The sequence below is a fragment of the Mytilus californianus genome, unplaced genomic scaffold, assembly GCF_021869535.1.
Source record: "Mytilus californianus isolate M0D057914Y unplaced genomic scaffold, xbMytCali1.0.p SCAF_5, whole genome shotgun sequence".
NCBI lineage: Eukaryota > Metazoa > Mollusca > Bivalvia > Mytilida > Mytilidae > Mytilus > Mytilus californianus.
Genome location: NW_026262701.1, coordinates 48,873,956 through 48,900,324, shown reverse-complemented (window position 1 = coordinate 48,900,324; position 26,369 = coordinate 48,873,956). Strand labels below are relative to the sequence as shown.

Below are 26,369 nucleotides of genomic sequence, written 5' to 3'. Positions count from 1 at the left end.
AAAGTTGAAAATAGTATGCAAGTAAAAGTAAGGCGCTCATGTCATAAGAATTAAATGAAAGTTAATTCTTGTTTAGCAGACGATACTTTCAATTTATTTAATTTATTTGATGCTTATTGATTAAATCTTATTCAACACAATGCTTGAGAGAAAATATATGCAGCAAAATTGCTAAACAAATTATGATTGACAAATCATTTCATCGGTCTTTAACATTGGGATGACTGCTAAGGAGTTTAAGATTTGATGTATTTGAAGGAGACAAAACAGGGGTAGGAGTTTGAAATATTTGTATATATATAAGTATATTTGTTTTCATTCTGGCTTTTACGTACATTATTTATGTGAACGCAGCAGTGAGTAAAACATATTTATTGAATTTGATTGTACTTGTATAGCTGTAGTGTTTGTTTTTATACATAATTTGTTATAGAAAAGATTCTTGATCAATAATAACAAGAATAAGCTAGAATCGATAACAATAAACCATATATGTCGAATAGTGTTATATCCTATTAAGAGGATATTATTGCATAATGCAGATACATTTCAAGTATGACATTGTGTTTCTCTCCTTCTCCAATGTAGACAGTGTATATATTAACTGAATGCTTTTTTAATTTCTGTCATACCAAATTTTCGTTTATCATTACAGCATAGAATCGACATATTGAATATTCATTATTATTTTTTCGATGTTTGAATTTGTCCAAATTGTGTCATGCCATGGCCTTTGATGCCCCGTGGTATGATATTTGCTCATTACTAAAGGCCGTACGGTTACATATAGTTGCTTACATCTGTCCCTTTGTCTGTGATTGATAATTATCTCATTGGCAACATTACCATATCTTTTTTTTTATAATGTAAAACCATGTTGTTGTGGGTGCTCATTCTGCTTTGTTGAATGTAGTAATTCGCAATTATTTCTCATCGGCATGGGACGACGTTACACATGTAACTCCGATACAAAAATTTCGAAAAAATTTCACGTTCTCTATATTTGAAATAACAGTGCAGTAATTATTAGCATGATCTGAAGGTGACCTACGGGGAGTTTTTTGGACATAGATGCACTGGAGGTTAGGCAAATAACAATCAATTACAATAACATAGTTATATGAAAGTATTGTTACTAAAATATGCGGGTTTAACATGTTTTTTGCGAAACAATTTAGTGACTAAATATCATTTTTGTGTTTGGGAAGAGAAGAAGTTGAAAACATTTTTATCTGTTATCTGATAAAATCATAAACCACATTGACAATCATATTCTCCTTTTTCACACGCGTCACATGTTTACAGAGACTTCGATCCATAATATTTCTTAATTATTCATGCGTCTTTACGCTAGACTGATCCTGTGAAAATTCAATACGGCTTTTTGTACAGAAAGCAGTTGTCGAAAATTTGACTTTCCTGAATAACAATCACCGATCAATGTTAAGAATACTCAATATTAGCTATGAATTGAATATTTCAAATAATATATATGTTTATTATTTTTTAACTTTATAAAATGTAAATAAGTAAATGCACCGATCAAAGATGTTAACTTTTGCAACTGGATCAACGACCCTATCTCTATCAACAAAATTATGTAACGTTTAAACACATAACTTCAAATCTAGATACGTTTACCACATGTTAGGGACAAAAACAATGTTTCGATGGATACCAAAGTCTTCGAATTAAAATATTTTATTTTCTGCATGATTTCTTTACACATGTTACATAGATAATGATCACCGATGTTCGAACAGGTCCAAATCAAACACATCAAGTACAACCAGATGTACGCGCATCACGAGTAAAAGCACTTCGAATACTGGGTGGACTACAGATCGGTCTAGGTCTTGTATATGGTATCCTTTGTATTGTTGGAGCTATTCTATGCCGCACCGACTTGGACAGTGGTTGCAAATATTATAACTACTACAGCAGATACGGTGGTCATTTGTCTGGATCTACATATTATCGTTGTGGACATTCAAACACTATCCTTATAATGAATCTAATTGGCATGGCATTATCAGGTTGGGTAAGTCAAATTTATTAAATCATATAATGCCTCTAAGTCACACCCAGGAGTATCTCTTATTTTATATTAAAACATGGTGACATACATTTCTGATACGTGATGGTAACTTTGGATCGGTGTTCGTTTTGCTCAGTTTTTAGTTTTCTATGTTGTGTTTTGTGTACTATTGTTTGTCTTTTTTCTTTTTTAGTTATGGTGTTGTCAGTATATGTTTGACTTATGAGTTTGAATGTCCCTTGGTATCTTTCGTCCCTCTTTTGACTTATGAGTTTGAATGTCCCTTGGTATCTTTCGTCCCTCTTTTGACTTATGAGTTTGAATGTCCCTTGGTATCTTTCGCCTCTCTTTTAGAATTTAATTAACTTTATCTACGAATTGAATTACCTTGGAATTCGGTATGTTTTTAATTTTATCTTTTATCAAATACTTTTGTTAAAGTTTGAAAAAAAACTAAAATGGCATTTTCTACAGTTATAATTAAAATGTTGTGTGTTAATTCTTATTTTTTAATGAATGTTATGTCAAACAAAGGACGTATAATTTAGTGTATTTGATTAAACATGTACTATTAAAATATAAGTAAAATGTATACCATATGCTGGTAATCTTTCACATGATTTTGTTTAAATGTTCTATACAAAAAGGCACTTATTTAAGTGTTCTATACAAAAATGGCACTTATTTAAATGTCCTATACAAAAAGGGCACTTATTTAAATGTCCTATACAGAAAGGGCACTTATTTTAACATATTGAAAATTCACTATTTACCTTTGATCTGGATTTTTATCGGACACAATATTTTTGTTTACAGTGGACATACGCAAACAAAGTTAATGTTGAATTCCTTCAAAAATTGACTTTGTTTACTGCCCATGACAGTTATTTCAAAATCACATACAAATAAGTAAATCACCCTAAGACTAAGTTTGTTTCTACCTTAAAAAAAGCTAGCCTTTGATTTGGCTGTTCTGATTTGTTCTTTCTAAGTTTTCATCTTACACACGTTTTCCTCATGACTCGAGGTAAAACAGAATAGTCAACACGCGCGTAGCAACCCGTACGCAAAAACGCAGTTGCGTACACATCGAAAATTTGACAAAAATAAAAATATGGCAAATCTAGTAAGAATAAAACTAAAGTAATAGAATAAATTAAAAAGTATTATAAAAATATGCTGATAGTCACTTTATAACTATATTTCGTTCCGGAAACTAGTCTACTCTTTTCAATCGTGATTGTGTTGCTGATGCAGACAATTAAAATAGCTGAGTCCTCGGGTGTCAGAACACAATTGTTACGGCTGCAATGTCTCCTTACCCTGACATCTTTTCTGAAGATTTCAAAATAACTGATGAAATAAAATATGACGTTCTTGGGCAACAAGTCATTCTTATGATTATCCTGTGAGATATGTATAGTCCTACATAGGTCGTCATCATGAACAGATTTTTTCAAACAGTCCAGACAAACTTAATTTAAACTTAAGATTGTTAATGGTAATTTTCTTGCAACGTCTTCGCCGTTTTTTTTTTATTTGACGACCAACGGGTTTTTACTTTTTTATTCTGCGTTCGGTCGTGCAAGACGGGTGCCTCGTTCAACGTGTTCCCCCGATTTAACTATACGTGCCTCGAGATTAAAAGTGCTTATTCTCCATGTTCATTTAAAGTGCTTGTTCTCCTTGCTTGGTAAAAATAAAATACTCTCGTTTTGGAAGTTGATAAATAGAAATCGGAAATAATTTGAGGCTTTTCCTTGTAGATTTCGGGACTTCAAACGTATTTATATATAGTTAAAGAATTCCAAATTATGATATTATAAACAAGGATTTATACTCGGGAAACCTTAATATACTTAACTTTATGCATGTATGCCGGTCTCGACGGCAACGACAGAACGATCTTTCGGTACCATGAGAAGACTAGAGAAATACAATGAAAAACCAATCGTTTATCTGGGCTTGGTCTATTGAACATATACCGTGAAAAACAGATTTCAACAGACACATTTTTGGACATCTTCAGTAGAGAAAGGAAAGGAAATGGTCATTGACTTTCAGAATTAACTTTAACAATTAAAAGCTAAAAGAAAGACTGTTTGTTCTCTTATAACATAAAACATAGAGAAATGTGATTCCATTTATTTATGTATTTTCTCAATAAAAAAATCCATTTAAGTTGCACGGTGTTGGCTTAGAAATTTGAATTTTCTAATGTATATAGTGGGTTGAGACTGATTAGGTAACAATTAAAATATATAGTGGTGGCACTATATATTTTAATTGTACCTAATATATATACAAGTTCTACCAAGTTTACTTTCTCTAAATCGCGAGAATGCAGGATTTTGCCACATTTACTCCAGAGCTTCTGGGGGCCTTGAGCGGCCCCAGACCCCTCGCCGTATGACTTCCTTCCCCGGCATTGAGTACACATCATTTTGGCCTAGCTACGCCCCTGGTCAAGAATCGTCGTTTGTAAATTTTGTTAGATTGTTTCAAAATTGAACTTTTAAAAGATATTTTGCCCAAATTGAATAAACAGTAGAAAGACGAAACCTGACTGTTAAAAAAAGATTTAAGATGAAAGAATGGGCAATGAGTTATCAATACACTTCAATGCACATAGAGTTTGCCGATTGGATAGACACGGTATGTATAATGTCCGGCGGAGATCGTGTGTTTTCGAGTGAATCAGTCCACTTTTTTCGAGTGTAGATCGGGTTTTTTCGAGTGATCAAAAATGCGATCAGGCCAATTAACTGCTATTTCGCAATTATGATAGTTTTATTCATGACCGTCCATGTTATTTTGAACACTATACAAGTTTGAGCACAAAAGACTCACAATTTCGTTGTATTTAACCTAAAATTCACTTCTTTATATTGTCCGTGTTTTTTCGAGAGCAACAGTTAAAACGTCTAGGTTTTTTAACAAATGGTCCGGGTTTTTTTTTAAGAAAATATGAAGAAGAAAAAAGACATTCTTTGGCTTAAAAACTGACTTATTCTAGTTTGTAACTGTAATTTAGCGATAAACAATAATATATATTCTGAATAAGTGACAAAAACAAATTAGTATGTTGATCAAATTTAACCATTTTCAATTTAATTATAACTTTCTGTTCTAAAAACATTTTACCATAACCTAGCAGTATTACGATATATAAGAAACCAATGAGTCCGTTTTAAAACGGTGGTTAGAACCGAATACAGGGACTCATTATCTTTTAAATCATTGCATGCTGCCTTTGTTTTATAGTCAATAATATTTAATGATTGTTATATATTACAGCGACGAAAAAACATAGGAGCAAGGAAACTAAGAAAAAGGAGTAAACAATCAGAAAATTCCCATATGAATCCAAATATTCTACTAAAAGTGTACCCACCCCTCCCCCCACCAAAAAAAAAAAAAAAATAAAATAAAAATTAATAAATTACAATAACATTTGAATTGACTGGAATATCTAATAAAAAATGAAAAAAAAAACACTTTGAATGTTATGCTATATGACCAAAAGGACCTATAAATTAGCCAAATCCATCTAATTAGCTCATCTTTGTCTGATTGAGTTGAAACCTTAGCCTCTTTATGATTTTTAAATTCATGTACGGATAATTCTAAATGATTGATTGTTGGTTGCTTAACGTTCACATGGTTCAGTTGCTAAATGTGTCATGCATGTTCCGGACGAGAACAAATTTACAGTAAATCCAATAAGTAGGCCCTGTAACAGAGGACGTTCGGGGTAAACATGATAAAGGTCGAGAAATTTAGACTGTCACTGAAAATGAGAGTTTATTGGATATGGACAGAAATTTTGCCTTGCAAGAAGCCACCTACGGGCAATTCAAAGAGCTATTGCAAGGGTTCTTAACGTGCTATGAGCGAAGCACTCTCTCTACACGCCGGGCTGCGCCCCATTCTGCACGGACGTTGCTGCGTACTTGAACATCCCACACAACCAAGAGACGTTTTACTTTGCCAAGGGTCGATCGGAAGAGGACTTAAGTGACCATAATTCTATTCCACTGTCCCCCTTGGAGGTAAATAATTTTAGAAAGGTATGTTATACAACATGTCAATACCGAAATACTGACTACTGAGCTGATAATAAACTCGGGGACTTGTCCAATGTATTAAATAAACAACGAAATAAATAATCTGTAAGCTTCAATACAAAATTAAGACTTTCACTGAAAATGAGAGTATATTCTATATGGACAGTTATGTCCAAAGAGTTTTGCAAAAATTTGAAAGATTAAAATTTTTGAAATAATAATAATAACAAAAACAAAAAGGATTAAAAACATTTTTTTTCAAATTTTTTGCAAAAAAAAAAATAAATCCAAGTGAAGAAAAAAATATTCCCCAAATAATCAAAACTTTCAAATTTTCAACAAATAAAAAAAGATAATATTTGACAATGCAGAGCAACTTCGGTGTTGAAAAATGGGAAATGGAAGTTGGTCATAAGATTTTTAAAAAATTGTATTCCCGGGAATAAAAAAGTAAACGATAGCTAATTAAGAAATAGATTCGTTATCTTGGTGCAATCAAGGGTGTACGGAATTTAAGACCGGTGTTGAAAATGCATACGACCTTCGGCTGCGCCTCAGTATGTATAGATTTTCAACACCGGTGTAAAATTCTGTACACTCCTGAATACACCAATATAGCTAATTTTCCATCAAGACAAATAGTAAATGAAACATTTAGGATATATTTTCTGTAAAAAAAAACACATTTACCCGCTTTACACTCTATGTGTACGTACGTCTCAGTCCAACATGTCTGAGCTCACATAAAGATTGTTTACGTCACGAAATATTTACTTAAATCCATATCGGTACACTAACATGAAGATTTCAGACTGCAAAGGAACGATGAATTTTTATGAAATGTACGTGTTAATACATCATTATCAAACAGGTTTAAAGCATTGTTTCGTACTTTGAAAAGTACTTTATTTGAACCTTTTCATTGTTCTTTAAACTTAAATGCACTGACATCACGGGTAGTAACCTCGTCATATCGAGAAGCGTTTAGTACAGTGATTTTGTCATAGTTTGGTTAAGATGAACATGGTTGTGTTAAGTTACTTCCCCGAACAATTGCCTCAGTTCTATTCAAACGAGCAAATAAAAAGCAAATAAGATGTTTGAATTTGCATTGTTAGTCAAACGATCTACATTGGAATTGTTGTTTTCAAGAAACAAACGCAGAATAAGCAAACTATCGAAATTGCTATGGTTTGGTTAAGTTATGACATGGTTCGGTTAAGTGTCTAGAAATTCGTCATGGTTTTGATCAAGTTTGTCATGGTTTAGATCCAAATTAATATATATTTGTTTCAGCTCAATATTGATAGTTTGTTTAAAAACGCTTGTAATTAAACGAGGTTACACAATTTACCAACTGACTAAAAAGAAAAAAAGCCTTTTAAACCAAAATTAGATGCTGTAATTGGCAAAACGTACATTAAACAATTTAACTACTCGTGACTTGTCTTAGTATGCAAATCGTACTACTACGAGTGTCTTGTAAAAGGATTAGGAATAAATAAGCACTCATGTAATCCCACATACAAAAACATCATTTGACAAGGATGAGATTTTGGTGATTCATAAGTCCTTAATAGCTTCAATGAACATTACTTTGAGCAGCAAATCGGAGGACTTACCTTGTTTGTATTGGATACCTAAGCTTCACAAAATTCCATACAAACAGCCGTACATTGCCAGCTCATCTGCATGTTCGACGAAAGAATTGTCCATTAGATTGACAAAGATTCTTTCTGCAATGAAAGAGGGTTTTCAGAAATACCGTGTAACTGTTTACTCGCGTAGTGGTATTAACCATATATGGATTAAAAAAAAAAACTCTTAAAGAACTTCTGAATAAATGTAAATCTCGATCTTTCTCTGAAATTAGTTCTATCAAAACGTTTAATTTTTTAACCCTGTGTACCACCATTCCCTATGTGTAATTGAAAAATCGTCTAAAAGAAATAATTTAAATCTACAATGCTTTTCAACATAAAAATGGTAGCGCACGCTATACGTTTATTACTTTTGGATACCATACGGCATATTTTGTTAATAGTGAACAAAAAAATAAAACATGCTACACAGAGGAACAAGTGACCAGTACGCTGGAGTTTCTTATTGACAACATAGTTGTTGAATTTGGAGGTAGACTTTGTCACCAAATTATCGGTATTTCTATGAGAGCGAACTGTGCGGCAGCGACGTCTTCTTATCTTCATTTAGTCGGAGTTCCTTCAGACATTTGTAAAAAACAAGAAGATCAAAGAAGCCATATCATTTAATTTCACATTCATATATATTGTTCTTTCCATTAACAATCCCCAGACTTTTCTGATTGAATTCCATTAATATATCCCTCAGAACTAGAAATTAAAGGAACAACAGACACGGCTTCCTCTGCCTCATTTTTAGACTTATACCTCGAATTTGGCATGAGCGGTCATCTTAGTACCAGAATTTATGACAAACAAGACGATTTTAATTTTGAAATTATCAGTTTTTCCAACCTTAGTAGCAATATACCAACTTCTCCTGCATATGGGATATACATTTCCCAACTCATTCGATATTCAAGAGCTTGCAGATGCTACTCAGACTTTGTAAACCGTCACCAGTGTCTGAGCAGAAAGTTGATGAGCCAGTGGTTTGTCAAAGAACGTCTCGTCCTTTTTCCAAAAGAGTTCATCGGAAGACCTTGTGGGTAAATATTCCTTTTCAACTTCACAAATAATAAACGATAGTATAGATTCTAAGTACTGACGTTGTTTGTCATCTTAATGACGTGTTATTGTACTCTTTTTTTTTTTTTTGTCTTTGTAAATTATTACTTTAACTGTTTAGTCTATTTTTGGCCCAATCCATTTGACGTGGCTCGGTACTTATACATCCCGTCATTGTGTTATTGTGCTATGGTAAATTTTAGTATTCTTGTCTTTCGTTTTTGCTTATGTGCTTTGTCTATATGCCTTTTTGTTTTTCTTTGTTGAAATATTTGTTTTGTTTTTATAGTGACTAAGATTATAACACAATGTTGCCTGCTGTACCTTTATTTTTTTACATTTTTAACTATTATGTCTGTTTGTTTTGTTCACACATCGTCGTCAATATAATGGAATTTTATGCGACTGTCATACATATGAGAGGTGAAGCTGGCTATAAAACCAGGTTTAATCCACCATTTTCTACAGAAAAAAATGTCTGTACCAAGTCAGGAATATGACAATTGTTATCCGTTCGTTTGATGTGTTTCAGTTTTTGATTTTGCCATTTGATTAGGGACTTTCCGTTTAGAATTTACCTCGAAGTCCCGTATTTTTGTTATTTTGCTTTTATAATTTAAATAGTCTCTGCTCTTTTAAACTATCTTTTGAGATAATAATTACAAAAAACAGAAAGCGCTGCTTCTGTTTCACATAGATTATTTGTCCATGATTGACTCTGTCGATGATATCGTGAGCGGCATCACTTGTTCAATTTGTAAAGTTGCAAAACGTATCAGCTTGTCAAAAAGTAATTTTTGTTCTTCTTTTTTTTTTCTACTAAACTATATATCTGTTGTTTTATTTTGAACCAGTCTATGAGGAATAAAAGGAGATGTGGGGTTATACGCCCATGCTATAGTATCCCAACTACAAAACTAACCAAACGATACCAAGAAGACACAATAAGTCTTCAATCATCCACGAAACAAATAGTTAACGCGTGACGTGGACAACAGTTAAAACTTATTTGTTTTACAAACTATTAGTAAACATAAAAAAAAAAAAAAAAAAATACAAACAAGTTCAGAATTCAAATATATGAAAAATCACAATTCCGAATTAGAATGAAGCCGATTTAATGTCCACTTTTATCAATTATTATTACGAACGAATAAAAATGATTATGTTTTTGTAATATTGTATAATACATTGGTTTTCTCATTTAAATTATTTATACATATAATTTTGTCGGAGCCTTTTATAGCTGGCTAAAAGGTATGGATTTTGTTCATTGTTGAAGGCCATACGACGACATATAGTTGCTTACATCTACGTCATTTTGGTCTCGGGTGGATAGTTATCTCATTGGCAATCAGACCGCATGTACTTAATAATATATTTAATACTACATTTAATGTGCGTATATATGTCTTTTGTATTCCAAATTAAACGATTTAAAAAATAGTATTTCAATATATATAATGTCTGTTTATTTTGATCGTTACACTCTTCCTTCATTCACGAATAGAATCACATAACTGAACCATGTTCAACATGAAATAAACCATGACACGAATGAACCAAACCATGACACCGAATATTCTGTAATCTCAAATTGTGTGCACTAGGGGCTGTTTTTCGGGAAAATTGACGGCAGTTTTATATCATAACAAAATATGTGATGTAGCAGACAGTAAGCAAACCACTTTTCTTTGTGCATTAGAAACGAATCACAACTTTTAAATTTTGACATACGCAAGCATATTCTGTGTCAAATTGATAACTATATGATACAAATTTTGATGTGATAACATATTAGCTATAAACAAAGATACTTACCCGCTTGAATTTGTTGTCATTAGTTCCTTTAACAAACTATTCGAATGTTTATATTTTGAAACTGTTTGTCAACAAAAACACTTAACACAACCATGTTCATCTTAACCAAACTATGACAAAATCACTGTACTAAACGCTTTTCGATATGACGAGGTTACTACCCGTGGACATATTACATCTTAAGCCAAAGGAATTTAGTTTTTTCACTCGATAAGGACACACTCGAAAAAACACAGACATATAGAAATTAATTTACTCTCCAAAATGTCCTTTTCAATGCAAAAACAAGAATTTTTGTAAAGTGTATATATATCTAAATAGACATAAATTCCATGTGCACATTTCTGTTGACATTTGCATTGGTATGTGTATAAAATTGCTTTAACCAATATTTTGGATTAAAGCATGTAAGGCTAAATTAAATGTTTTTAAAGCAAAATAATGTAAGGTTGATAATATCTTTTTATCAAAAATACTAATTTACTTTTTATGATCTTGTATATAAGGTTCTAGCATCTTTTTTTTCTCGTTTTACCAGAAAGGAAGTCTGTTTGTTTGCATTTTTGATTCTATTCACTAGACAAAAAGTGGTCACACTCGAAAAAAACCGATCAAATCACTCGAAAAACCTCGATCTAAGCCGGACACTATACCTACCGTGATAGACAAGTCTTATATTATCTTTGTGATGTCCGTGTTATGTAACAAAGATATTTCATTCACCTTTGTCTAGGTTGTTCATTTTTTTATTTGCAGTTTATACTGACAGGTTGTGTACCATTATGCATGACAGATCAACGTCAATCAAGCTGGAGATGCTTAGTATGTACTTCATAAATTGATAATTTTATAGTAAAAACCAATCTTAAAAGATTAGATCATTACCCTGTATATATAATGTAAAAACATTTTGATGACTTTTGTTTAGATTATACTCATTATACAAACAGTTGCAAGGAACAGAGCTTTTCACTACTCTTTTCTCCTTCCGGAGCACCTGAGATCACCCCCAGATTTAGGTGGGGTTCGTGTTGCTCAGTCTTTAGTTTTTCATGTTGTGTTTTGTGTACTATTGTTTGTCTGTTGGTCTTTTTATTTTTTAGCCATGGTGTTGTTTATTTTTGACTTATGAGTTTGAATGTCCTTCTGGTATCTTTCGCCTCTCTTTTTCGTTTCAAAACTACAGATGAAATATGAATTTTTGTAAAATTTAAGACTATATAATAGTAGTATGACAGATAATTGTGATAAGCTAAATTTTCTTATCAAGCTACTTTAGATACTAGACATTTCATAAAATTTACTGTTTGCAAAATTATAAATTATTCTAAATAATAAGGATGTTCTTGTCCCAGGCAGAAAACCCTGGCCGTGTTAGGCGCAATTTTATGGAAGTTTTGGTCCTCGGTGCTCTTCAGCTTTGTACTTGTTTTGGCTTTCAAACTTTTTTCATCTGAGCGTCACTGGTTGGTCTTGTGTGGACGAGACGCACGTCTGGCGTATTGAATTTTAAGCCTAGTACCTTTTGTTAGCTATTATTCGTGTGTTTCTTTGTCCTATATGTTCTCCCATTTATTTGTATTGTGGTCCTGTCATGTGATGTTGTCGTTTTGGTGTTGTGTTTGACGTTGCCATAAAAGCGGGAGGTTTGGCATGCCACAGAACCAGGTTCAACCCACCATTTTTTTTTAAATGTCCTGTACCAAGTCAGGAAAATGGCCATTGTTATATTATAGTTCGTTTCTGTGTGTGTTACATTTAAATGTTTTTAGTTGTGTCGTAGTTCTCCTCTTATATTTGATGCGTGTCCCTCAGTTTTAGTTTGTAACCCGGATTTGTTTTTATCTCTATCGATTTATGAGTTTTCGAACAACGGTATACTACTGTTGCCTTTATTTCCAGTAAAGTTCATCAGTCCATAAAAAAACAATGTAGAAAGTTGTGGCATTTCGACCTAATTTTAATTTGTTTCGTTTATCAACGTCTATCTCTGGAAGAAATAGATATATAAATTAATATAAAATAAGGAGACGTTGTATACATGCAATTGAGACAGCTCTCACAATCATTTATGCAGTTATAAGTCATCGTATGGCATTCTGTAATAAGCAAAAGTAGTTCTATACCGTATAGTCAGCTTAAAAATACCTAAAAATGGTGAAATGATTCAAACAAATAAATGCATCGGCCACATTTATGTCAAAACAAAGTAGGAAAACAAATCTAACCGACAACAACAACAACCACCTAACTAACAAATATAAAACTTTTGTTATCATCAACAATGAATATATTCCGTTATTTATGTGTCTGTTTTAACAATGTCGGATTAGGTCAATACAATCTAGTAATATTATGTTTAATTTGTAGACCATAGCGTTTCTGGTTTGTAATATAATATCAACAGTTGTGTTTTCATCCACTGTGTTTAGTTTAGCAGTTATCGGAGCCCTTATTGTAAGTTTTATGAAACAACATTAAGTAGTACATCCAATTACACTGTTTAAACCGTTTAATTTGTTCTTTGACAAAAAAGTAAATGAACGACAGTGGTATATGCATAAATCATTAGTTGATATTGTTGTACTCTCTCAACATCTATATAAAATTCTAAAATACTAAAAAGTTTTGTATTAATTCAGTTGTTCTCCTGGTTATAAATTTGTTCTGACAAATTGTGTTTCCGTTTCTTTTAGTCTTAAACATCTTTTAACAAACAAAGTTGGAAACAAATTAGTCTAACTATTAAAAAAACTGACATGGATATCAATTGTCAATCAACCTACAAACTATGAAAACATTTTAGGAAATGAAACTATAAAAATAAGAAGATGTAGTATGATTGCCAATAAGACTAGTTTCCACTAGAGACCAAATGACAGAGAAATTAACAACTTTAGGTCACCGTACGACCTTCAACAATGAGTGAAACCCATACCGCATAGTCAGCTATAATAGGCCCGGAAATGACAAAATGTAAAGCAATTTAAACGAGAAAACTAACGGCCTGATTTATGTACAAAATAATGAACGAAAAACAGATAATGATAGACAACAACAAACGACATTATTTTCATGATACAATTAAATCATATTGAGGAGAAAAACTCCTAGTAAACAACACAAAAGATGCGGCGTAAAGCAATCACCAATCAATTAAACAACACAAAGGAAAAACGGAAGAATTCTTTTGTCTTTGTCCACAAAAAAAGCTTCCTCTTCGTTCATTGAACTGCACTTCAAAAAATGAATCAATGAAAAGTGAAAGTAATCAGATCTTGAACTACATTGGGAGACAATCGCATTTAGCTTCATTGAACGCAAAGTTTAAATTGAAATGTTCAAATACTATTACATGTACACTTAAATTGAATACAATAATATTTACAGATTATATATTAACTTATCCTTTTTATAATGGTAAAGAAAGTACTATTTGGGTTCGCTTGCGACGAATAGTACGTATCGAAATCGTTTTGTATCAGGACCAAGACAAGTAATCAGAGTTATGTATGTTAAATATATGTTTACTTATTAATTCTTATCTTAGTTTTATCATTGTAAATTTTATTAGAGCAATATCAGTATTTTTCTGTTCGTACTTGGGAAATAAGCTACTGACTGGGCTTGATAAAACTCTCAAGGTCTGTTAGTACTAGGGCAGAGAAATCCACTCAGTATTGGTAATAACATTACACAGTATCAGCTATGTAATGATGAAAGTAATTACACTTAAGGATGTACCCAGGTTTAGGAATTTTTGTCAGATGTTCGGACTCCTTGTTTTCTTTCCCACGATACAGTGTAAACTATTTTGCCCCATTTTTTTTTCATGTAAGACTTCAATAGCTCATAAAAGGCCATTTACCAAACTTTTAGCAGATTTTAGATTTCTTTTCTTTCGATTTGAGACCCAAATAATACCAATGAAAATATAAGGTAAAAGTCGGAGTCTGCCTTTTCCCGCCATTTTTCAAAAAATTAAATATATCTAAAGGGAGCTCCATAACCTATCAATATTTTAAGCTTATTTTGTTCCTTAACTAATGCTCTTCTGACTTAAAGTATCAATTTTAAATTATATTTTTTTTAAATTTTACCTAAGTACATCCTTAAGGTTTAAACAAAATGTTTTATTTAACATTGTTTTAAATTTTTTATTGAAAGATTCTTCTTGTAGGTTGCTTTTTCTACAAACACCGGAAGTGTCATTACAGTGTCTGTCTTCCTAGCTGTATTTTCTTTCATCGAATTCATCATATCTATTGTTGCTGCATCACACTGCTGCTGTTGTTCACAGCTCAATACGGGAAATGTTAGTATATTTATTTTTTTAAACGATATCCTTGAACATTGAGTGTTAAAATGTGTAGTATTATATCAACACAAAAGGTAAGGAATAAAGCTACGTTAATTTTTACTCGTGAAATATAAATATAAAAAAGCAATTGGTCACACGTTCATGAAAATCATCAGGTTACTCAATGTAGAATCATGTTGAATAACATTTAATGATATGTTCCGAACATTCAACAGATTAACCAGTGGCTATATAACAAACAGTAACATAATACAATTATATTTTTCAGCAACAAGAAGTTATATTTATGAACATAGCACAATCTGGAATGAGTTATAACATGCCAAACACTCCAATACCTACAGGGAACCAGCAAGGATACCATCAAATGTGGATGCCCCAAATGCAAGGATTCTATGGTCAACGGCCGGCAAATATGCCAAATTACCAACAACAAGCAGGTCATTCACATGGAAATCAGATGCCAGTACAAGGATACTATGGACAGTAACCAGTAACAAAACATAAATGCACAGCAGTTTGTACACCCAACTGCACCTGCTGTAGATAAAAATCAACCATTTCCTGTTACCGACAATTCTATAAGAAGTGAAATGTAATTATTCGTCCAGTTTAGACTAACTCAAACATATCAACCGTCCTGCCAACAGAAATGAAATTGTATGACAGTTAGTTGTAAGAAATAGTCAATGAGTGAGAAAATCGGCTTTTTTAAATATTTCTTTTCTAGTTTTCATTCACGTAAAAGTAAAATTAAATTGTACATAAAAAATTATCTTTAAGTCAAATAAAGTAGTCTTGTTATCGATTTATCTTCTTAAAAAATGATATTTGTAACCTATTGGACTATTGATTACTGAGTTTAACTCTGCAAATTCCGTAATCAACTGACAGTTTCGTTTTGTCAATTATGCCATGTTATTTTCCAATTATTTTTTTCTCTCGATTACTTGTGTAGTCATTTTGCAGAAATCAAAACAACTTTTTGAGAATATATCTTACATTTACGTGAATTTATGCGAAAGTACTTACGTCGTGTTGAAATCTCGTAAATCAAGTGAGAAATCCTTGTAACAACAAAAACTGAGAGAATCGCACGAACGCCAAAGTAACAAGACCGAGTTTATTGAGATTGTAAGGGTTGCCTACTATGCATGCATCATAAAATTGAGAATGGAAACAGGAAATGTATCAAAGAGACAACAACCCGACCAAAGAGCAGAACACCCAAGGTCACCATTGGATCTTTAACACAGCGAGAAATCCTTCATTCGGAGGCGGGCTTCAGCTGACACCTAAATAACAATGTGAACTAGTTCAGCGAAAATGGACGTCACACTAAACTCCGAAACATATAAATGAAACAAAGTTTAAAAACAAAACATACAAGACTAACAAAGGCAAGAGGCTCCTGACTTGGGACAGGCGCAAAATGCGGCGGTGTTAAACATGTTTTGTGAGATCTCAACCCTCCCCCTATACCTCTTACCAATGTAGAATAAACAAACACACAGCCAGCAATACGTACAGTAAAACCCAGTTTAAAAGAAGTTGGAGTCCGATATTAGAATAGGTAACAGAAGATACTAAGCAGAATGACAATGAAACATACATTAACAAAGGACTACTAACAGATACTGACATGCCAGCTCCAAACTTCAATTAAAATGATTGAAAGATTATATCTTAATCATATGAAAATCAAGCACAATCCATCCCTTTATGGGTTTAGTATCATACATTGTACCATCATAAAATATAAGAGAAGAACATAACCAGCATCATGTCAACAACTGGTTTTATAATACATGTGGTTATTTCCGATGCAAAGACCCTATGAGTGAATCAATATTAATACCAAAATAGGCCATCTTTAATGACCTGACAACAGTATCGTTACTACGTATATCACTTCTGAATAATATAAAAATAAAAAGATGTCTGTTTAAAGGTTTGGTTAGCTTTTGAGGTGAATGAACACATTTTTGTGCGTTATAAAGAATATTACCATAAAAGATAACCCTACATGCGAATCCACACTCAGTCATAACGTCAAAATCAGAATTACTAACATGAAACAATCATCCCTCTTTGTGACACTGACACCGATAAAAAAAACTACGGATACGCCCTATATATATGTATATGCTTAATCGTTTAAAATCTCGTAATCATTATTTAAGGAATGAATGTAATATTTTTTTCTGTCTATGAAGAAATAACATAAAAAATGTGGTGCACACTGAATAACTCACTTAGAATAGAAAATGTGATTGAATTATTAAAACAATATGCTCAATATTAGATTTTTTCAAGTTATATTTTTCTTGGAAGATACTGAAGTACAAGTCCGTGTAAGAGCAAATAAAATACAATGTAAACTCTGATAAGCCCATTAACACGAAAAATGATAAAATTGTGGGAACTTAGTAACTCATTAAAAAAGATGACAAAAAGAAAAATAACAAAAATACCGAAGTCGGAGGAAAATTCAAAACGGAAAGCCCCTAATCAAATGGCAAAATCAAAAGCTCAAACACATTAAACTAATGGATAACAACTGTCATATTCCTGATTTGGTACAGGCATTTTCTTACATGTATGTAGAAAATGGTGGATTAAACCTGGTTTTATAGCTAGCTAAACCTCTCACTTATATGACAGTCGCATAAAATTTCATAGTATAAAACCAATGAACGCCTTATTTCTCTAGATTAAAATAGATAAAATGCATTGCCGTCTTAATAGACAGGAGCGTAAATGCATTGAAAGTGAGTCGACTTTGATACTGTTTTTCTGTAAACAGCAGATGCCTGGCACACGTATTTATTTATATTTGGATCCATTACTTCTCTTTCGATGAAGTTCACGCATACAATAAGAAAATATCTATATCGAAGTCCTTATGCATTTTTTAGTTTATTGTGACTTTGTCATTCTTAAACAACAATAAAATACATATTTAAAAGGATAGAATTGAGCAACAGCTATCACCTCATAACATGTATCAGTTATAAATATGAAAAAAATGATTTCCAATGAGACAACTCATCGCCAGAGACCACATGACATAGAAGTCAGCTATGGGTCACAGTATGGCTTTCAATAATGAGCAAAACCAACAAATTACAATACGATTAGCACCACTAACAAATATGATTCTAAAAAACCAAAAGAAATACTTGAAATTATCTTTTTCATCATAAAAAAGGAATGTGTGTATACGTCATTTAGGTAATAACCCCAACACAAAAATAACCAAGACATTCAAAGGGCAACAAACACTCCTCAACAAAAGGCACCGGTCCACACGCTATGTCAAGCTTTTGATTGTGCAGGGTCCGTTTTAGTTACCATTTTCAATTTTGGAAACCAAAAACATTTCAAATCCTCCATTTAACTATTTTTCACATACTTATAAGTCCATGTTTATAATACTTTTGTTTGCCATAACCAATTAAAGAAGAAAGAAAAAAACACCGTTTTATGGCTATTTTTTTCGGTGGTCCTAATAAACTCCAAATAAAAAATTACAGACCGTATTAAAAAGATTATTAAAAAGAACAAATATCATATCAAAAACAAGAAACTAAATAATATTGTATTTATAATTTGTTATAATCATATCGGTGGTTTTGTGGCAGAGAGCTCACATTGAGAACACATTAATCTTTCAAACGTTCTTGCCCTGCTTCTCCGCCAAGTACGCAAAGTAAGAGTAAAAGACTGGTCGGCTTTCAATCATATAATTTGTGCCGACCAGATGACACAAGTATTTCTTTTTTTGGATTGTCACTGAAGTCGTGTTATTATTTGCAAACTCATAAGCATCAGTCTTCCAGCCCTTACCAATATTTTTTTGTTTTAAATTGTAATGAATTATGGGTCTTACAAATATGAAACTGAAGACGTAGGAATCTTGCAGGCGAAAGAGACGTTTTGATTCAACAATCCCCGTCATTTGTTATTTATAAATTTTGAAATTATAAAGAAACGAAGGTTTCAACTCTATCAGGCAAAGTTGACCTTTGACTGATTTGGCTATCTATTTAGGTCCCATTTGGTCATATAGCTTGTCAACTATTTCTGTTCTTTTACATCCTTGGCTTTCAAATAATCGGCTCTGAGCATAAATGATGAAGATAAATCCAGAATAGCGCTTCTGACTTTTATTAATTTATTACTTGTTGTTTTCTCTTTTTTTCCATTATTGCAGAGCTTTTTGTTGTCAATGGTTATCTTGGTTTGAAATCTGTCACGACTGTTTTATCAGTGTTGTAATAATTTCTGACACAATGCAGGAGAAGGACGTAAGGTTAACTCTCTAATCTTTATTTTGTTTGCCCATTTTTCTTTGTTCTTCTTTTTTTTTTTTTGGGGGGGGGGGGGGGGGGGGGAGGGATTATTCTCTATTCTGTAAACCGCATATATCTTGGGTTTTACTGGGAGGGTTTGGCGCCCGCTAACATGTTTAACCCTGCCACATTCCGAATTTGACTGTCCCCAAGTCAGGGGCCTGTAATTTAGTGGTTGTCGTTTGTTGCTTTGTTACATATCTATTTTTCGTTAATTGTTTTGTAAATAAGGCCATTAGTTGACACGTTTGAATTGTGTTACATTTGTCATTTCGGGGCCTTGTATGGCTGACTATGCGGTATGGGCTTTGCTCACTGTTGAAGTCCGTACGGTGACCTATAATTGCATGTTGATTTCTGCGTCATTTGGTCTCTTGTGGATAGCTGTCTCATTAGCACTCATACCACATCTTCTTTTTATATATGTTCAGGACGAGAACAAGTTAACAAAAGATACAGTAGGTAGGTCTTACAATAGAGGCCGTCCGGGATGAAGGTCGGGGAAATTTGGACTGCCACGGGAAAATGATGGTAAATTGGATAGGGACGGAAATTTGGCCTTGCAACAGGCCACCTATGGCCTCTCCAATAGTTGTTACAAGGGTTTTTAACGTGCAAAGGGCATGGCATTCTCTCTACACGAGGCATCGGACTTAACGTCCCCATTCTGACCGGAAGTGGATGCGTACTTGATAAATCCCGCACAGCCAAACGGACGCCTCACTAAGTCTATGGCTTTAGGGGAGGAAGACCAATGGAGACCATATTTCTATTCCCCAGTCACTCTTGGGGGTATTGAAATTTAGATTCTTGGTACTGACGTTGCTTATCATCTAAATTACGTGTTATAGTGATATTTGTATTTGTCTTTGTAAATTGTTAACCTTTACTCTATGTTATTGTTTGAATAGTTTTGGGGCGTGGCTCGGTATTTATACATCCCGCCGTTGTGTTATGGTGCTATCGTCAATTTGTACTCTTAACATTAATTTTCGCTCATGAACTTTATCTATAAAGAGTCTATATGCCATTTTGTTTTTCTTTGTTGAAATAGTTTTAAATTTTGTTTTAAAGTGATTAAGATTATAGAACAATGTTGACCGTTGTGCCCCAATTTTTGACATTTTTACCTATCATGTCTGTTTGTTTTGCTCATAAATTGTTGTTAATATAATGGAATTCTATGCGACTGTCATACATGTACAAGTGAGAGGCTTAGCTAGCTATAAAACCAGGTTTAATCTACCATTTTCTACATAAGCAAATGATTGTATCAAGTCAAGAATATGACAGTTGTTATCAATTCGTTTGATGTGTTTTAGATTTTGATTTTGCCATTTGCTAAAGGACTGTCCGTTTTCAATTTTACTTGATATCTTTTTATTTTCTTTTTTTTTCCTTATAAGCGATATGTATGTCTTGATTGCCACCCATATTTCATCTGCAATTAGCTACCCAATTTCCTTCCTCTAGCGCACTATGCATGCTGCTGACTATAAAGAAATACAAAATTGGTAGCTTGATCAATATATTTTCACATAATATTTGTAAACACTTCCAAGAAAAATTCAGATTCCGATTTATTACAATTTTGATAACCGGAGACATTTATTTCATTTCAAACATGAATGCATTGTTTAGAAATAAAATCAGTTACGGATATCAATATTTCCAGTTACGTATATCATCGACAATTTATTTACTTCAGTTACCCATATCATCGCGATATTGTGGACGGCTGTTTTCTCCATTTAGCGGTTGAACTGTGAAAAAACACTTAGTATTTCAGTTTCAAATTTAGTAATACGTTAAAAATGATAAAAAATACCGAAGAATAGTACATAACTATTATAGAATTGACAAAAGAAATATTGACCAGAAACATTTCCGCCATCTTCGGATATCCGTAACTGCAGTTACGGATATCATATTTTCCCCAGTGGTGTTCTTTTTTCTCAAATTTATCTTCGGAAAATAAAAGACGGGGAATCCAGTATTATTTAAATGGTGCGGCAAATCAATATTTTTCTTATCATTTGATAGTCTTGTTAGTCTTTTAAAAGGCTGTAAGATTTCATTGCAATCTGAGACCAGTAACTAGTGTAATGATGTTGCAAAGGAATAACATTTTTTCTTTCACAACCATTGTCGGATACGGTTTAACATTTACACAATACCTCTGACTCCCTTCTTTTTTTTTCTTCAGAAAATAACCGTTACATAAATGATTCTGCCAAAAATTCTGAAAAAGACTTAAACATTTGTTCTTGCATCTTACCAAAACACCAAAACACACACTCATCATTTCCAGGTCAATTTTCATTTAAAAGAATCTCAGAAAATAAAAGAGTTTTGTAATAACAGAAGATTTTTTTTTTTGGATAAAAAAATATTTTCAATAATTCACCAACTAATGAAAATAAAACAAAAATACAAATAAAATTAAAATTGAATAATAGTCAAAACATAGAAGGACCTACTCCATAATTGTAATTAACATACCTGTAAGATCAATTAACAAGACTAAAACAACATCCAAATTGCATGTGTCTGCTCCAAACAATACCAAGTACTTGTCAAGCAAAATACTTAAAACTCGTTAAGTACTTGTCTTTTATTTTCTCACCTTTTATAATTTGACGTTTGAAATATTATAAATATTGTAGAATTTTCAAATATTTTATCATTCGTTCTTAGAGAATTGAAATTGAAGAAATTCATGATATACTCTAAAGCTAGTTTTGGGGAAAAAAGGAAGGAAATTTTGTAAATAATTATATTTTTTTTACCATGTACAGTTGTAAGTACAGTCTATTTTATTATAAGACAAATAATTACTTCACATGAACATTTTAAGTTTAATACATTATACAGTCTTTTGGTTGTACATGTAGAATATTTTAAAAGTCTAAATCAGAACTGCAACCAAATCTTCTGGCAGCCTCCATTTTCACCAGACGACAACTAGTTATTTCTTCGACGTGCAAAATAAAAGCACACCAAATTTAAAAGGGCTAGTTAAAATTACCTACACATTGCCGGTTATTTAACTTATGCACACTTTCCCAATGAAAAAGGGGTTATTTTTACAACGTTCACTTTCCCAGACAGTTTTTCTGCCTACGCGCAGTACAAATTCTTTTTTTGTTATTGTTTTTTTTTAATGGTTTCAATAATAATCAAGTAAAATAATACGCCTTATTGATTGTACAATAGACATTAAGTCTCAACAATATGCATCAAAGCTGCGTTAAAAATAACAGAGACCGTCTTGATCATTCGAAGAAGTTGACATTTCTGGGGATGAACATCTAATTAATTTGTTAGCAGTTCAATATTCAAATTCTGATGACTTGTTAATCTTAGTCGAGGAGATATACTCGTGACGTCAGACTAAATAAAAGAATAAATCAAATTAAGGAAACGACCATCTGATATTATACCCCCTCCTTTTTCCAAAATAAAAAAAAAATCACTTAATGATATTGTCTGAATATTTTGGAGATCCAAACATCAAATATATTATAATTATAAACGAAACAGATTATTGCAGATAACAGTCTTTTGTGATATATCATGTATATACATATTTCCTAACCCTATGGTTATAATATTTAAAAGATAAACTTTACACCCATCTTAAAGTGAAACATCTTGGAATGTACACCCTGCAGACGTCAATTATGCGATTCACCGTTCGTTTACAATTTTTTTACAACATAATCTGCCTGTGCGACAATGGAATATACAATATAATTAGTCATAATTACATCTCATAAAGGGTATTACAAATGTTTAGATGTAATTGGGATTTGTTTTCCGCTGAGAATATAAAACAGTCGTCGATTACAACACTAGTCATATTCTGTCTGACATCTGCCAATACTAATACTGTCTGGTCACAATTAAAATGTTCGAAAAAAGTAAGTTAATTTATAAAAAATGATAATCATTGCAAAATATTTTCAACTTATTTCAGATATACATAATTGTTTGTAATAAGGATATCATTTATATAACTAAGCATGAACAGACTATACGGCATGGATTTTGTTCATTTTCGGAAGCCGTTTCGTGACATATAATAATATAACCTGGACTCTGATGGTTAGTTGCTTCGTTGGCAATCATACCACATCTCCTTATTCTTTAAACTGTTTTTGTAGCAATGTAATTTGGTTAAAAATATTTGTTTTTATATAATACAACACTTTTATTTTCAATTTTAAAGCTTTTCAGGCTTACACACTATTGGTGTAAATAACGTAATTTCAGCTGCATTATTTTTTAAATTAAAAATTTGCGTGCGCATTTCTCCACTTTCCGGACAAACAGTCATCATGAACGCTCGAAACTTGCATTTCAGCTGCATTATTTTTTAAATTAAAAATTTGCGTGCGCATTTCTCCACTTTCCGGACAAACAGTCATCATGAACGCTCGAAACTTACCGAGTATAGAAAACCAAGGATATTATAAAAGGTTTGAGAGCGCAAAACCCAGCTTTACGTCCAAACAAACATTATTTAGGGCTACAGTATACGAAGGTATTACCATATACTAGCAAGTATAAAAGATATAATCATATACATTTTCGTATTAAAGCCTTCTTTGTTCCCGGCCTAAATCATGAGGAAAAAGCTCGGCATGTTTGGTAATTTTACTTGTATCTCGTGCTAATATGTTTTTATATTCCGACCATTACATTTTTATTATTTTGCAATTATTTGAACGATTTTCATGCAATCCAAAAATAAACAAAATTTATTAGAAAAAAATGTTTTCATTGTTCTTTTCTTTATTTCAGTCAATGAGATGGATTGTTCAACCGGAGATAACTGTCATAAAGTTCCAAAAACTCCAGACTTTATAAAAAGCTTGTTTGACGAAGATTCTGGACTAGGTATGAACTTTACTGATTTTGACGACTCACCGTCGCTAAGTTTGTTCAAATCAGACTTTAGCTCAAAGAGAAAGAGAGCCGACAAATTAGACACCAATACCGACTGTAACACCCCTGTATCTTACAGTAAGAGAAGGTACATCAGGTCTCAAAAACTATTACTGAAAAAATCTTTGTCGTTTGATGCACAGATTCTCAGTACTAGTAAAGACTTGTCAGCTGACGCCATTAAACACAACGATACTAAAACAGAAGACGTCTTAGTTCAAGGCGCCGTACTCACTGGAGATGGAAGAGAAGAATGTTGTTTACCAACCGTTCAGGGGCACTGCCATGACCTAAGATACATAACTCCAGCCACCATGAATGATGTTTTAAACGGGAAATACGAGCATACAATTGGCAGCTTTCGTATATTAGACAGTAGATACTCGTATGAGTTTGAAGGTGGTCACATACCAGGCGCTGAAAATATTCATAATAAGGACGATATTTTAGAACTATTAAAAAATCCAAATACATCCCGCTCAGATGGAAAGCGTGACATCATTATTTTCCATTGTGAGTTTTCTTCCGAGAGAGGACCAAAAATGTGCCGCTTTCTTCGTAATCATGACAGAGAATTAAATGCTGAAAATTATCCTTCCCTGTATTTTCCTGAACTTTATATTTTAAAGGGAGGATACAAAGAGTTTTATGGAAGTTATAAGACATTGTGTACTCCTATGGATTACGTTCCAATGTTAAGCAAAGATCATAAAGACGATCTGCGTCATTTCCGGTCAAAATCTAAATCATGGTATGCTGGCCAAAAACGAGTGAGATCATCATCCGGTCGTCTGTTTTACTGACATAAAAATTAAAAGTGCTAAATCTTTATTTATTTGTACAATTATATATAATATTAAATTATAGCATATTTTATTATTGTACGTGTTCATTTTTAATCGTTAATCAGTTGATAGTAAATTGGGATAGAACAGTAAAACAAAAATTGTCTCGCCTCTCTTTTAAAAGATTGACGAGCACATTTACAGGATTTGTCTTTCAATTTTACTTTGACCTTCGGCTTACGATTTTTATTTTCTCTTGTTGCCTCCTACTTTTTCCTTAGTCAGAATTATTTTCTATGGTGTATTCAACCGACTCATGGAAAATTAAGTTAAATACGTCAAATGTACATAGAAAAGCATACAAAATGACGCGGAAGTGAATACTCAAAGGTCACCGTATCACCGTCTTCAATGAGCATAAACCACACCACAAGACATGTTATACATTGTATGTGTACATGGCACCGAAAAAAAAACATAATGTGAAATAATTGAAAAAAAGAAAACTAAGGATATAACATCATTGAAAATAACTAAATACGACAACCAACTGCTACTGTTACAGGAAGACAGTGAATAGCTGCTGGTTTGTAATAAGAATGTATGAGGAGAGATTATAATAACATTGAAATTTTGACTATTTTTGTCCTTAGGTTGGTACTTCATTGGCGTATACGGTACATCTCCTTTTCTTCGCAGTGAACTAAAGTATATATTTGAGATTAACGAAAGTAAATCCAATATAAAAATGGATATCTTATAATGTGTATCAATTCACGACACAAAATCACAACGCCACATTACAAAATTCAAAAGAACGGAATTGCTGTTCTTTTACTTTAAAATAACGGTAACCGTAATACCTTTAAAAACTCGTTTTCCCGATTTTACAAAATTACTAAAAAAGTTCAGGTGCTTCTCTTTTTTGGAAAGCAAAGCTGAATGCATGTACATATATGTTTTTGGGGGTTTTGTGTCGTTTGGTTGCTGTCTGTTATACGATGGCCTTAAGTATTATTCCTCCTTACTGTCAGTGGTTATAGTTCAGGCTTTATATCGTGGTCTGTAAATGTAAACGCAAAAGATGAAAATATAAGAAGAATTCTTTTTCCGGCAAATTGTGAAAGTTTGTGTTCCAGGCCATAGAAAACAAAGTGTAAACACCTACATCTTTCATTGTAATGTAACTCAGTCATTGGATTGGTCAATGAGCTAAAGTAAAAAATATTGCGAATTATGTAAACAATCACTTGAAACAAAGAAGGTATTGGATAACGGTCACATTAATTTTTAATCGACCAGGTAGCCTGTCAAAATTTCTGTC

At 32.5% G+C, this 26,369-nt stretch overlaps 2 protein-coding genes across 3 annotated transcripts; both read left to right on the top strand.

The window, feature by feature from the left end:
- Nucleotides 1-136: 136 nt before the first annotated feature.
- LOC127702411 (uncharacterized) lies at nucleotides 137-15,763 on the top strand. 2 transcript variants are annotated; one of them, XR_007982413.1, is made up of 5 exons: nucleotides 137-291; nucleotides 11,391-11,456; nucleotides 13,005-13,091; nucleotides 14,815-14,949; nucleotides 15,224-15,763. XR_007982413.1 is itself a non-coding variant. In XM_052206618.1 (5 exons), the coding sequence occupies exons 1-5, from the start codon at nucleotides 1,742-1,744 to the stop codon at nucleotides 15,443-15,445; spliced, it is 810 nt and encodes a 269-aa protein (XP_052062578.1). In that variant the 5' UTR covers nucleotides 1,718-1,741; the 3' UTR covers nucleotides 15,446-15,763. The 2 variants fall into 2 exon arrangements, 1 of the variants encoding a protein (XP_052062578.1); XM_052206618.1 differs by lacking the exon at nucleotides 137-291 and adding an exon at nucleotides 1,718-2,041.
- An 8,175-nt stretch (nucleotides 15,764-23,938) lies between these two features.
- Nucleotides 23,939-25,063, top strand: LOC127702014 (M-phase inducer phosphatase 1-like). The gene is made up of 3 exons (XM_052205991.1): nucleotides 23,939-23,963; nucleotides 24,117-24,212; nucleotides 24,465-25,063. Exons 1-3 carry the CDS (start codon nucleotides 23,939-23,941, stop codon nucleotides 25,061-25,063), a joined length of 720 nt encoding a protein of 239 aa, XP_052061951.1.
- Nucleotides 25,064-26,369: the final 1,306 nt, after the last annotated feature.

Excerpts from the sequence above, each read along its gene's own strand:
- LOC127702411 (XM_052206618.1), top strand. The coding sequence starts at position 1,742 with ATGATCACCGATGTTCGAACAGGTCCAAATCAAACACATCAAGTACAA. Across the intron at positions 2,042-11,390 it reads GCATGGCATTATCAGGTTGG|TTTATACTGACAGGTTGTGT; the intron begins GTAAGTCAAATT and ends TTTTATTTGCAG. Across the intron at positions 13,092-14,814 it reads CAGTTATCGGAGCCCTTATT|GTTGCTTTTTCTACAAACAC; the intron begins GTAAGTTTTATG and ends TTCTTCTTGTAG.
- LOC127702014 (XM_052205991.1), top strand. The coding sequence starts at position 23,939 with ATGAGGAAAAAGCTCGGCATGTTTG. Across the intron at positions 23,964-24,116 it reads GAAAAAGCTCGGCATGTTTG|TCAATGAGATGGATTGTTCA; the intron begins GTAATTTTACTT and ends TCTTTATTTCAG. Across the intron at positions 24,213-24,464 it reads TGACGAAGATTCTGGACTAG|AAGACGTCTTAGTTCAAGGC; the intron begins GTATGAACTTTA and ends ATACTAAAACAG.